The sequence below is a fragment of the Pelodiscus sinensis genome, chromosome 2 (assembly GCF_049634645.1).
Source record: "Pelodiscus sinensis isolate JC-2024 chromosome 2, ASM4963464v1, whole genome shotgun sequence".
NCBI classification, from domain to species: domain Eukaryota; kingdom Metazoa; phylum Chordata; order Testudines; family Trionychidae; genus Pelodiscus; species Pelodiscus sinensis.
This window is the reverse complement of record NC_134712.1, coordinates 78,894,560-78,906,958: the sequence shown is the minus strand read 5'-3', so window position 1 is coordinate 78,906,958 and position 12,399 is coordinate 78,894,560. Positions and strand designations below refer to the sequence as shown.

The 12,399-nt window shown below is 39.2% G+C and overlaps 1 protein-coding gene across 3 annotated transcripts in view; it reads right to left on the bottom strand.

Annotated features, from left to right (window-relative positions):
• ABHD3 (abhydrolase domain containing 3, phospholipase) overlaps positions 1-12,399 on the bottom strand; it is a 41,221-nt gene that overhangs the window by 10,040 nt on the left and 18,782 nt on the right. For all 3 annotated transcript variants that reach the window (XM_025179433.2, XM_075920909.1, XM_006139054.4), the window contains exons 2-5: positions 11,403-11,566; positions 8,409-8,591; positions 6,741-6,786; positions 2,677-2,789 (exon numbers count right to left, since the gene is read on the bottom strand). In XM_025179433.2, coding sequence (XP_025035218.1) covers positions 2,677-2,789; positions 6,741-6,786; positions 8,409-8,591; positions 11,403-11,500 — 440 coding nt within the window. In that variant the 5' untranslated portion in view covers positions 11,501-11,566. The remainder of the gene's footprint in view (positions 1-2,676; positions 2,790-6,740; positions 6,787-8,408; positions 8,592-11,402; positions 11,567-12,399) is intronic.

Below are 12,399 nucleotides of genomic sequence, written 5' to 3'. Positions count from 1 at the left end.
TGTTTAAATAATGTTTCCCCATATGATGGGGTAACAGTGGAGAAGCAGCTGTGGAATAAACAGTGGTAAGGGCTGGACCATGTAGAGTAGAACTGTAAATACATAGTGGGATGCATGTATTAATATACTGCATTAGCAAAATATCAAGTTGCTCTGAAAAAAGGAAACAATATTTTGGTACTTGTGTAATATTAGGGGCTTAATACAATTCTGGACTTAAACGTAAGTATGAAGGATATGACTTTCCCTTCAAAACTGGGACATCCCATAATTAAGGCAGAACATTCATGTTCACACACTTGCATTAAAGACATTCATTCTGCCCGGGAAAAAAATAAGGCCAATGTTTGCAGCAGTATGAGTCCGAAGTTTCATCCAGGATTTAAAGTCTAAACACAGACTTCCTCCTTTTGCAGGACATACAGGGTGAGCTTTTTAAAGTTGCCCATGAAATTAATGAGAATTTGGTAACCAAACCCCATAATAGGCTTTGAAAAAAATCTTGTTTTTTTTTTTAAATATATATTTCTTATTGTATACTTATAATAGCATAAACCCTGCAATGGTCCAAATCTTGGTTTCATTGAAGGCAATGTAAAAACTTGGTGAGAGCAAGATTTGGCCCAGTAAGTTTTAAACGTTTCAAAGTTACTTATTTATATGATCATCAATAACTATCCACTGAACATATCCAATTATCCAGTAACTTGCAAAGAGTCGGTATGGCTTAGCAGGAAAATGCCAGTAAGGAGCACTACATTATACCCATCCTCAGCATAACTCATTAAAAAGGAACAGAGGGAGCAGGAAGTTCAGCCCTGAACTTACAGAATTCCCAATGAAAGTTAAGAGGGTCTCTGAGACTACGTGTAGACAGGGCCAAATGTCAGAAAAAAAGCCCCTCTTTCGCAAGACTCCTTATTCCTCGTAAATCGAGATTTACAGAGTCTTGCGAAAGAGGGTTTTTTTCTGACATGGGACCAAATAGCGGCAAAACCTCTTCCGCATAAAGAATCAGAAGAGGATATGCAAATGCGAGTGCGATTTGCATATCTTATTCCAAAAAAACGGTAGTGTAGACGTAGCCTGAGTGTTCCCCTTGCTACCTTGAAGCGGTACTCCCTGTAGGCTGTGAGACTGGGCAGCTGTTTGGGAGAGATTCAAATGCAATCCAACGGATTAACCAGGCACCCACAGCTAGGTTTTTTGTATCTACTGGTGGTGCATATTTGCACGTGCGTTGGTGCACATCAAAAATTTATTCTGAACATGGATGGAAAAAAATCTGCACATTGATGGAAAAAATTAGAGGGAACGTTGCTTTGCAGCACATTTTCCCAAGAAGTTGTGTTTCAATGCATGTTGCGCATTCCAATTTTGCTGTACTCCCCTTCTCTGGCTAGCGGCCCAGCACTGTGTATTAATGCTTATTTACCGGTTTTGTGGGCAGTGTTACTTCCTGCTTCCAAATCAGATGCTCTCCGAAGCCCACCTTTCATCTAACAAAACCTAACTTTTAAGTGAGAAGCCCCACCAGAGTAAAGTTAACTCCTGGGGCTTCTGCAGGCTGCTAGGCAGGGAAAAGAACATATTACATTGGATCCACTTCCTCATTTTTTTTACCCTGTTTTATTTTTTTATCATCTGCTCGCTTACATCCTTCAAAGGAAATCTGTGAAATACTGATTTGTGACATTTTAACAAGTACCATGTCTGTGTACTCTGCAACAAAATGGACTGGAGAAGTACATCTCTACTGTGGGATTGTGCAATAAGCACACTGGGCCTGATTCAAAATCCACTGAAGTAAATGCAAAGATTTCCTTTGATTTCAATGGGCATTGGTTCAGGCCTATCAGTTGGATGTTTCTGCTAAAATAACTAGTAGTGAAATTGTTAACCATGAGACATTTTGTATTGTCATGCTTAGTTTCATAATCAGTAATCTATTGTGATGAATGAACAGTTCCCACATCTCAGAACTATTGTTTCAGGCTGTCTGCAAACAGAGACATCACTAAATTGGTCATATTTGATTCACATTTTTAAGATTTTCAGTGCAATTATAGATTTGTCTAAATAAATATAAAATATTTCTAAGGTGCTACTTAACATGAGCTAGCACATTTGAAAACCCTAGTATAGACAGGACAAATTGTACTTAATATCTTAGCTAGTCAAAGTGAACTCTAGCTCCCTTGGACGTTTTATCTCTACTACTACTGAGAATTAAAACTGCAACTTGCCCTGTGTATACTGAGGTTTTAAAATGTGTTAAAGATGTTTTATATTTTATTCTACCACACATCTCATGAAGCAAAGGAACACTATTTTTTAAAAAGTGAAATAACAAGACAATGAATAGAGCCTTGCCTATATGGATAAATGTTCTATTTTATATGTCTGTTTCAAATAAGATCTAATGCATTTGCAAAACCTGTTTTGGGGAGGCTGAGAAATGAAATTCAGCCATGCAAATGAGCCTTCACTGAATCATGCATCCTGCTGAACAGAACCCTTGATTAAGATCTTGGTTGGTTTTTTTAACTGTTAACTAATTTAACTCCATTTCACTCCAGAAACATTCAACTGCACTAAACTTCAGCCAAGAAGCAGCAGTCTTATTTCATGATTGGCAAACTAGGCTAGCGGGATTTCTATTATATAAATCCTTACCCTCCCATAGAAACACCTGCTGCCATAAATGGAGCTGAGGCATGCATGTTGTGAATATGATGAATAACAGCCTCCAAATCCTCTGTGTTAGCAGCACAGTAAGTTCTTGGTGTCTGTAAGGAGCCAAAAGGGAAAACAATAGCATAAGCATTTGTATCATCCTTAAGAACAAACCAAAGTGGAAGCTGGATGGTTTTTAGAACATGACAAACTTAGCATTCCTGTCAAATAACAGTAAGATGAACCTACATAATTTTGGGAAAGAAGTGACAGTAGGAGTCGTATTCCTGAGCACAGCAACTAACAGCTGAAGGCTGTGTATACATTGGCAACCTTTTCCGGAAAAGGGATGCTAATGAGACACTTCGGAATTGCAAATGCTGCGGGGGATTTAAATATCCCCCGCGGCATTTGCATGAACATGGCTGCTTCTTTTTTCCGACTAGGGGTTTTGCCAGAGAAAAGCGCCAGTCTAGATGGGATCTTGCGGAAAATAAGCCCTACTTTCAAGTAGGAATAAGGGATCTTCCGGAAAAGGGCTTATTTTCCGCAAGATCCCGTCTAGACTGGTGCTTTTCTCCGGCAAAACCCCGAGCCAGAAAAAAGTGGCAGCCATGTTCATGCAAATGCCATGGGGGATATTTAAATCCTCCGCGGCATTTGCAATTCTGAAGTGTCTCATTAGCATCCCTTTTCCGGAAAAGGGTGCCAATGTAGACACAGCCAAAATGTATGGTCAATAGCTCCATCTATCCAGAAATTAACTCAACAAATTCTGGACACAGAGTCTACTGCAAATTGATAGGTGTGGCGGCGCGTCAGGGTTCCTTCGCCTCCTGCACCCCCGTAGTGGCACGAACAGACTCCACCAGCCAGTAGAATAGAGGGAGTTTATTGCTTCTCCAGGGTACAACACAGTATAGATGTAATCTTGTTACAGGGCAGGCCTAGGATGCCTCAACCCCCCCTTGAGATGCCTCAACCCCCTTCCTTCATCTCCCTCCCTGGAAGCCAACTGGTTGGACAGGTTGGGAGCCCCTTGCATTATGACTCATCCCCGGTCCTGCTGGGCTGTGCTACGAACAGCCGCCAGCGGAGGTCACCCACAGCCCACGACCCGGCATAGCAACCAGCAAGGTACCAACACTACATCACACCAGGCATCATTGCTAATTACAAATCTACAAGGAAGTAAAGCAGATCATGAAGACTGCAGTATGTAGAAAGGGAAGCAGCCTACAAGATCTCTCTAAAATGTGTGTAGTGTCCATTTTGTCATCTTAATCCACATTTAAATGTGCTATCAAATATTCAGTAGAACTCAATTTGTGTATGGAAACTTTTTTTAAAGTAGTCAATATTTAGGTACTACTATTGAGGACAACGCTTAACTTTAAGCATTTCCAAGGACTGAATAGGCATCCCTTCCTGATCTAGGGCCTGGAGACCCTCCTACTGCCTTCAATAAGAGTTTTGCCTTGTCCCTACTGTATTTTATTTGTCCCATCTCCCAGCTACTTACCCAAAGAATAAACAAGACTTTATAGTTTTACCGGTTGGATTGCTGATGTAGACCACAGTTTGGGTAGAGGGGGTTGTAGAAGTCAGTGTAAGTGGAGGTACAATAAGAACCCAATAAAATAGTTTCCTCTTTCCCAGTTGTATCCTGTGGATTTTATCTATGCTAAAACAAAAATTTCTAACCATATATTTCTTATTAAAGACATCAAGGATAAAATCCTGATCCCACTGAAACCAGTGACAAAATTTCCATTGATTTCAGCAGGATTAGGATATTGCTCCAGGTGTTTCGAATATTGTACAAGATGCTTTAGTTTTGCTTATTCAGAACCTCATGAGCCAGGGGCAACAATGCATTTTCAGCTTCTTTTTTTAAACTGCTTGCAGTTAAACAGCTTGGAAATATGTGGCTGGTTTTAACACTTTAATTATACAAAACTGATTCATTCAAAGCTACCTAACAAAAAATATAAAAATATTGATGTTGAAAATAAAATATCAGAAGGGAGGGGGGGACTGGGATTGGGACGAAACTATATGAGTTACCACAGACTTTTATTACAACCCATTAATTGTAACCTGAGTATGAATATATTTTATTTTAATTAAATAGGCAAGTACAGAGAAAGAAAAGTAAATTATTTTCATTAAGGAGGGTATAATGTTTTTCATAAGAAAGCATGCTTGACTTAAATACTGTAAAAATAGAGAGAGTCTCATCTTTATATTCCATTTCTCTAATGATTTTTTTAATAAAATATATATATCTGTTGCTTTTTCAATTAAAATGCCTGTGTTTCTCTAACTTATGATCATTTCAAAACAATAATTCACTCCAACAGATTAATGTTCAATAGAACACCCATTACAATACAGTATTTTTTTTAAGTCCCAATCCTTTAAATAGGTATTTTAGTGGAAATTCAAAGTAAAATCTTTCTATAAAGACAAGACAAATAATTATTTGCATGACTACATGTTATTGTGTTGCCTGACTCTGCTTCAGACTCATTACTTGGGGATTTTCTATAAGTGTGAAAAAACTGCAGAAAAAATGTTATAACTTAAGCTGTTTTAGTCCATTGTGAAATCTTATAAAATATGTTAAGCTGATTACACCGAAATACACACAAAGCATTGAAACAAGAGATCTTTTCACTTACTGAATCTGAAATTCATCAATAAGGACTTTGTGTGTCACAAAACAGCTTTCTAGATACATCTCCAAAAGTATGCAGAAAAGCGACTCTTAACATGGCAGTGTTTTCACTGAAACATTTTAATGGGTTAAGAGAAAGCATTATGGGCATTTTTAGGTTGTCTTAAATCAGTGGATTAAAAAATGCAAACCAGAACAATACACAGCACTGTGCACCCTCACACAGCTGCAGAATTTGCCAACAAAATATATATGAAGAAACAAAGCTTATTCAACAATATTTCAGCACATCTTGAGCTTAGCTGCAAAAAGTGCTTAACTTTAAGATTCCAGTAATTTATCACTAGTTTCTAAAATATTGTGTAAATTCTGAAAAAAAATCTGCTAGTAGCTCATACTATATTGTAATTGTTGGGAAAAATAAAAGTAGGCTTATTTTTTTTTTAAATGTGACAGATAAAACTGGTTCATTCATACAATAATGCATAATGGTGGATCAGTTAATAATGGCAAAATGTTTTAATTTTTTTCCAGATTCTGTTAACATCTATACAGACAATTTGGTTTAAAGTAATTGCTAAAGCTTATTTCTCTGTGTTAAAACATTAGAAAATATTGCAATGGATAAGTTACAAATGTACATTTAGATACGACAGTATTTTGGAAAAGAAAATACAAAAGATAATTTTGCTCGTAGAGACATTAAATTATTCAAATATTTTAACATGAAATACATCCATTTAGCATGCTACATTTTTATTGTGCAGATTATAGTACAAATATGTATTGCTGCAAAATTCATGTTATCCTCAAAAAAAGCAGTTATGAAAAATTTTATTGATAACATCCAACCATCTAAAATTCAAAAAATGACAATATGATTTCTGAACATTAAAGGACTATGGTTTTATATTTATTAAGAAATGTGGAGCCCTACAAGTAAAGTAGGTACCAATTAAGAAATTAACAGTCTTTTTAAAAGGTGAATATATACCAGTTATTTCTTAATTTCATAAGGGACTGACCCTGAATCGAAACTCATAGAAGTAAATGGGAATCTTTCCATTGATTTCTAGGGGTTTTTTTATAAGGCCCTAACGGACCAACCACAATTTAGCATATTTCACTCTAAGAACTGAGATTAAAAATTGAAGATGGAAGCTATTTAAATCTGAATAAATATAATAAGAGATGTGCATTCAGCCAACTACAGGTAGATTCTGTAGAAGTCATTTGTTAGTTTGCCACATCAAACATGATCATCTTAGATTAGAATCCATCCCTGAGAATTAACACTGATGACTTCAGTATGTGTTGTCTAGACAATGAACGTTTGTATTGAAAAAGAAAAAAAGAAAAAAAGAAAAAAAAAAAAGATTCTTACCAAGAGATCCTCACCAGCTGTTCCTCGGTTGTTAAAAACTACACATCTAAAAAGGAATAAGGTAAATCTGAATATATACATTATTTATTATATAGAAGAATACAAGAATCATCTTAGTATTACACTTTTATTTTTAAAGGTCATTTAAAACTAAAATGTAATGATAATACATAAATAAATGCATTTCAGTAAGAAATCTAAACTTAGCTACTAAATAAGCTATATTCTTATTCTGCAATCTGACCTGCCTGGATGGATCCTTACACCTGCTTAGAGATTCACTGAAGTCATTTGGGCTCTATATGGACACATGTTTCTTCCCATGAAAATCAAATTGCAGGATCAGAGTCAGTCTATATAATGTTTATGTGGCAGTAGACATAAGACAAAGACAAAATCACCGATCCAGACACCTAAGATTTTTGTATGGGTTATTCAGGAAGGATATTTTCAATTGGTGCAGCATGGACCTCTCTCTATGTGTTCATTCTGGCGGTAGCAAAACTTTCTGATATTAAGAATTATCTTGATTTTAAAATCTTTTGTTTTCTTTATATAGCTTATTGTTTTAGTGTCCTCTCAAATCTAAAAACTTAGGTTTTTTTAAGTTAATTAAATTTTAAAAGATGGACTTATTTTTCTTTTAAATCTAATGATTGTATTGCTTAAAATTAAACAAGCATACCCTATTCCGTTGTGATCTGACCTAATTTTTTTGTAAAACTAAATTCGTTCACTTGTGTGCCCAGAAGTATACACATTCATCATCAATACATATAATATTGCTATTTTTTAAAAAGGTACCCACGTTTTATATTTTGGGGATAAGGTTCCTTAGTTATTTTACCATTTGAACTTCCACACGAAGAAAGAGCAGCTAAACATGAATGTCATACACGAACATTTGCAGAAGTCAATATACTCAGAGCCAGGATTAAGTCTGCAGTGACAGAATTCAATAGCTTTGAAATAGGGATGCTGGACTAATCACAGCAGTACAACGTGTTATTTCATCTAAAGCAGAACATAAGTGAAGTTATAGCACCTATGAGCTGTAGTTATGGTCCATTTCATTTCCCTAGCCTAACTCCGCTTCAAAGGCTGAATAACTGGACTATTGGCGGAACAGGGGAGGGGTGACAAAAATCTACCCTTTAGCCATCAGTTACAGGGCAGGAATGCCGCCCCCCCTACACACAACAAATAGAGGCTTTGTTGTCACTGAATCTGAGTGAATATGGATCCAGCAGCCTTTGCCCAAACTGGCACCTCCTCCAACAGCCCCCTCTAACATTTACCTGTTTGGAGCTCAACATAATAGCCCTCCTCTTGAAGGAACAGAGGAAAGATTACAAAAATAATTAATAAGACACACAAAGAATTTAGGGAATCATTTTTCCATTCCCTTACACCTGCGTGGAAATTTATACTTGAACAAAGTATATCTGAAAGCTGTTGCTCTGGCATCTTGCATTTTGCACAGCGTTGATGGCAGTAGAGATATAGGTCTGTACAGTGCTCTATACAATTCTTATTTATTATCATCAAATATTATCCTCTGTAATTGATTCCAATAGATATCATTTGCTCTAGGAGACATCTTATACATACACATTCATACAATTTTAGCTGAGCAAGGAAAATGCTAGCCAGTAAATCTATGAGTACCTATATCCCAGCATTTCACTCTGTTGGATCATATGTAGAATGTAGGATTCCCTGCTTGTTCCTGTGAGGCCAGGCAGTAATAAGATAGTGGGCCTCGTGCTGGCATCAGGATAACATACGCTGTCATTATTATCAAACCAATCCAATGAAATCTGTCCTCCATCTGTTGTTTTAATAAGCTCACTGAAAGGAACAGTTTAAGAGACAACACTGATCAGTTTTTTATTAAAATGTACCAGGAAAGGTATTCACAGTTCAGAAAATGTTACCTGTAGAATGTATATCCTTAATCTTATCTTAGTATTAAATGTATTAGCTAGCAAAATGTGTATATAATTGTAATTCATTAAAGGCCAGGCCTTCAGCTAGTGTAAGTCAGTACAGTATATATCCTCTATGGGGCTATGCAGATTTCTACTAGCTGAGGATCTAGTGCTTTGTGAATTCCTGGTGAAAGCCTAGTCCCATTGAATAGGAGTTTTGTTGCTGGCTTCTATAGAGATTCTTACAACATGCTCATTGCTCTGGTATCAATGCCATCCAATAGGACATTAAGCAATGCGACTAACTTCTTTTGTGTTTTTTCTCTCATCATCTCCTTGGGGGAGATGCATGCTTTGGATTTTGCTTGGTAAGTTTACGCTGTGTGTTATTGACAAATACATGATGAGACCAGGATGTCAACATAGGTCAGGTGTTCTCAATTTATTTACCACTGTGAGCTACATATGCAGCCCATAATGTATTATGTGGGCTGCTTCCAACACTACTTGTATGGCCCTGAGGATGTCACATGAGCTGCAGCTTGAGAACCACTTCCCTATGTCTACAAATACATTTTGCTAATTAGTACTTTTAAAACTTACCCATGTTAAGACCACAACAAATTGGACAATATGCCCATGCATGGAATACACCAAGCAACGCTTAAACCATGAGATTAAGTTTTGAGTCCGTTTTATAAGAATACTGCATTCTTCTGTCATCTAGTAACATTCTGATGAAGGAAATGAATACACACTTTCAAGTGCTCTTACGAATTACCATAACATGAGGCCTATCTTGCATATAATTTTTACAAGTACAACATTAGTAAAACCTGCTTAATCACTTATTTTAAAGTGCATAAATCAGATCCTGGGCCCTGCTAAGTCTGCTTTGGACAGCTTCATTCAATGAGAAGCAGACTTAAAGATAGTCTCAGTGGCCGGTTGAGGATTCTTCTTGAATGAGGCAGTTCTCAAGTAGCATGAGGCAATTCTCATGAGGCAATGCACCAAGTTAGTGTTCCCAGACCTTCCTCGCAGACCCGGGAATAGAGGAAATGTGGGGCAAAGAAAGGGGAACTGGCCAGAGCAGTGCTGCGTGCCTCCCATTCTAGTTGTTGTTTTGAATAGCCCTTTGGAAGCCATTACATGCCAAAGTTACTCTATGTTGCACAAGGGACTGAAGTAGCCTCCGTCTCAGCCAAGACTCAGATGAAAAAGCTTTAAAAACAATAAATAATCTAGTAGCACCTTAAAGACTAACAAAACATGTACAGTAAACTTCCGATAATCCGGCACCTTTAGGACCCGGGGGTCCCAGATGATCAGATATGCCGGACTATTGGAAGGGGGGGGCTATGAGGGGTCTGGGGTGGGGTGGGGGGGATGCCACCCCAGACCCCTCATAGCCCCCCCCTTCCGATAGTCCGGCTCTGCCCCAGGCGTCCCTGATTCAGCCGCTGCTGGTCAGTTTCAGCAGCAGCTGAATCTGGACGCCTGCAGCAGAGCAGCTGGAGTGCTGCCGGGTTGGTCCAGTAGCGCCAACCCTTGGCGCAGCGAGACCAACCCGGCAGCACCCCAGCTGCTCTTGGGGACGCCTGGGGCAGAGCAGCTGGGGTGCTGTCAGGTTGGTCCCGCAGCGCCGCACCTTGGTGCTGCGGGGACCAACCCGGCAGCACCCTCGCTTCTCTGCCCCAGGTGTACCCAAGTCAGCTGCTGCTGCTACTGATCAGCGGCTGACTCCAGGAAGCTGGGGCAGAGCAGATCTGCCCCGGGCTTCCTGGAGTCAGCCGCTGGTCAGTTTCAGCAGCGGCTGAATCGGGGACAGTTGGGGTGTTGCCGGGTTGGTCCCGCAGCCCCGAGGAGCAGCGCTACGGGACCTACCCGGCAGCACTCCAGCTGCTCTGCCCCCGGCTTCCCCGATTCAGCCGCTGGTCAGTTTTAGCAGCGGCTGAATCGGGGAAGCTGGGGGCAGAGCAGATCCAATGGTCCGGCTGCCCGGAGCACTTCCGGGTTCCTGATGGTGCCGGACCATCAGGAGTGCCGGACCGTCAGATGCCGGACCATCAGAGTTTTACTGTAGTTGGTATCATGAGCATTTGTGGGCACAACCCACTTTTTCAGATGACAGCTCACCATCTACATATTTTGTTAGTCTTTAAGATGCTATTAGACTATTTGTTGTTGTTTAAGTTTTTCCTGTTACAAACTAGCTCTGCTACCTCCTGAAGCTTTCAGACTCAGATGAGTCGTACTGGTGACAAACCCACTTTTCCATTACCCTCGGGTTCTGTGCCAAATGCTGCTTTGAAGGACATGAAGACCAAGCCCCATTTGTATGTAAGGGAGATTATAAGAAAAGGAGCAATAAATATATATTCATGTCGTACCTTAAGCAACCAAGAACATACGATAAACCCAGAGGCAAAATTTATCCCCGGGACTCAGAAGAATGGTACCCACTTACCAAAGGGATGAATTTGGCTCTGGTAGAATTAAAAGGAATACTAAAGGAGAAGTGTTTGTACTGGGAAAAAGAATAATGGTATCCCCCCTAATGCGCGGATACACTCAGACATGTAGATCTACCTAGGTTTTTATACCACAAGCATTCCTGTAATGTCTGAGTTCTGGTGTTACCTAAATTACTTGTTACATGAAATACTATCAGCATTAATGAGAATATGGCTGCAGAAAAGTTAGTAATTTGCAAGAAAGAAGCACTCACTTCCTATACTGTAGTTGGGGTCTTGAGGTGATGAAGGGACGCAAGAGGGTCTGCACTCGGCCCTCCCAGCACCACACTGTGGGATAGTAAGTTTCCATCACGACAGGACAATGTTCTTGGAGAAAGTGGCAAAAGCTCTCACTGCCAGTCACCAGCTGAGGTTTCTAGGAAAAGAGACCACTGCTAAGTATGCAGCATCCCTGAACAATACTCAGGCAAAGCTGTTTCATTGTCTATCAGTGAGCTGACTTTTTTTTTAAATTAATTTTTGTTTTCATTTTAAAAACATAAGTACACCAAAAAACAAAAACCACCAACAAAAAGCAATGAACAACACTATTGATTCTGAAGGGTATGGATTCATGAGAGGTTTCCAAAACAGTCTGGCTATTAAAGTACTTATCTCTAATGAAAAATAGTTTACACTGCCATAATGCCTTCCATCAAAGGATGGAAAGCACTTTGCAAATATTACTTACATCTCAAAATAAGCTTGTGTGATAGGCAGGTATTATTTCCTCCATTTCACAGATGTGGAAATGAAGAAACAAACACAACCTTTGCACAGAAAGCTTGAGGTCTGTGAAAATGCTAGTGCTGACAAGCTGCTGGTATTTTAAACAAGGTGTCACTTAGTCCTCTCTAGCTCCGCAGCAGTAGTGCAACAGTGGGAAATTTGAAGAAAAATGTTTGACGCAGCCTAAAGCCCAGCCAGAATAGGACCAAATTATCCTGACTCCCAATCCTTTGCCTTACCCACAAGGCCATCCTTCCTTTGGTGGAAAAGCATCAGTGTGTGTTTCCAGTAATCATATACACTGCCATTCCTCTACTTTCTCCACAGATGAACTATCAGGCCAGCTAGATGCGTTTCTGGTTCACTGTATCCAAATTGAAAATCTGTGATGGAGAGGTCCACCCCCACAAGCCTTGACCATGTTAATGTGGGACCAGTAAAGTCAATTAACCTTAGATACTATGCCTGGAGGGAAATGAA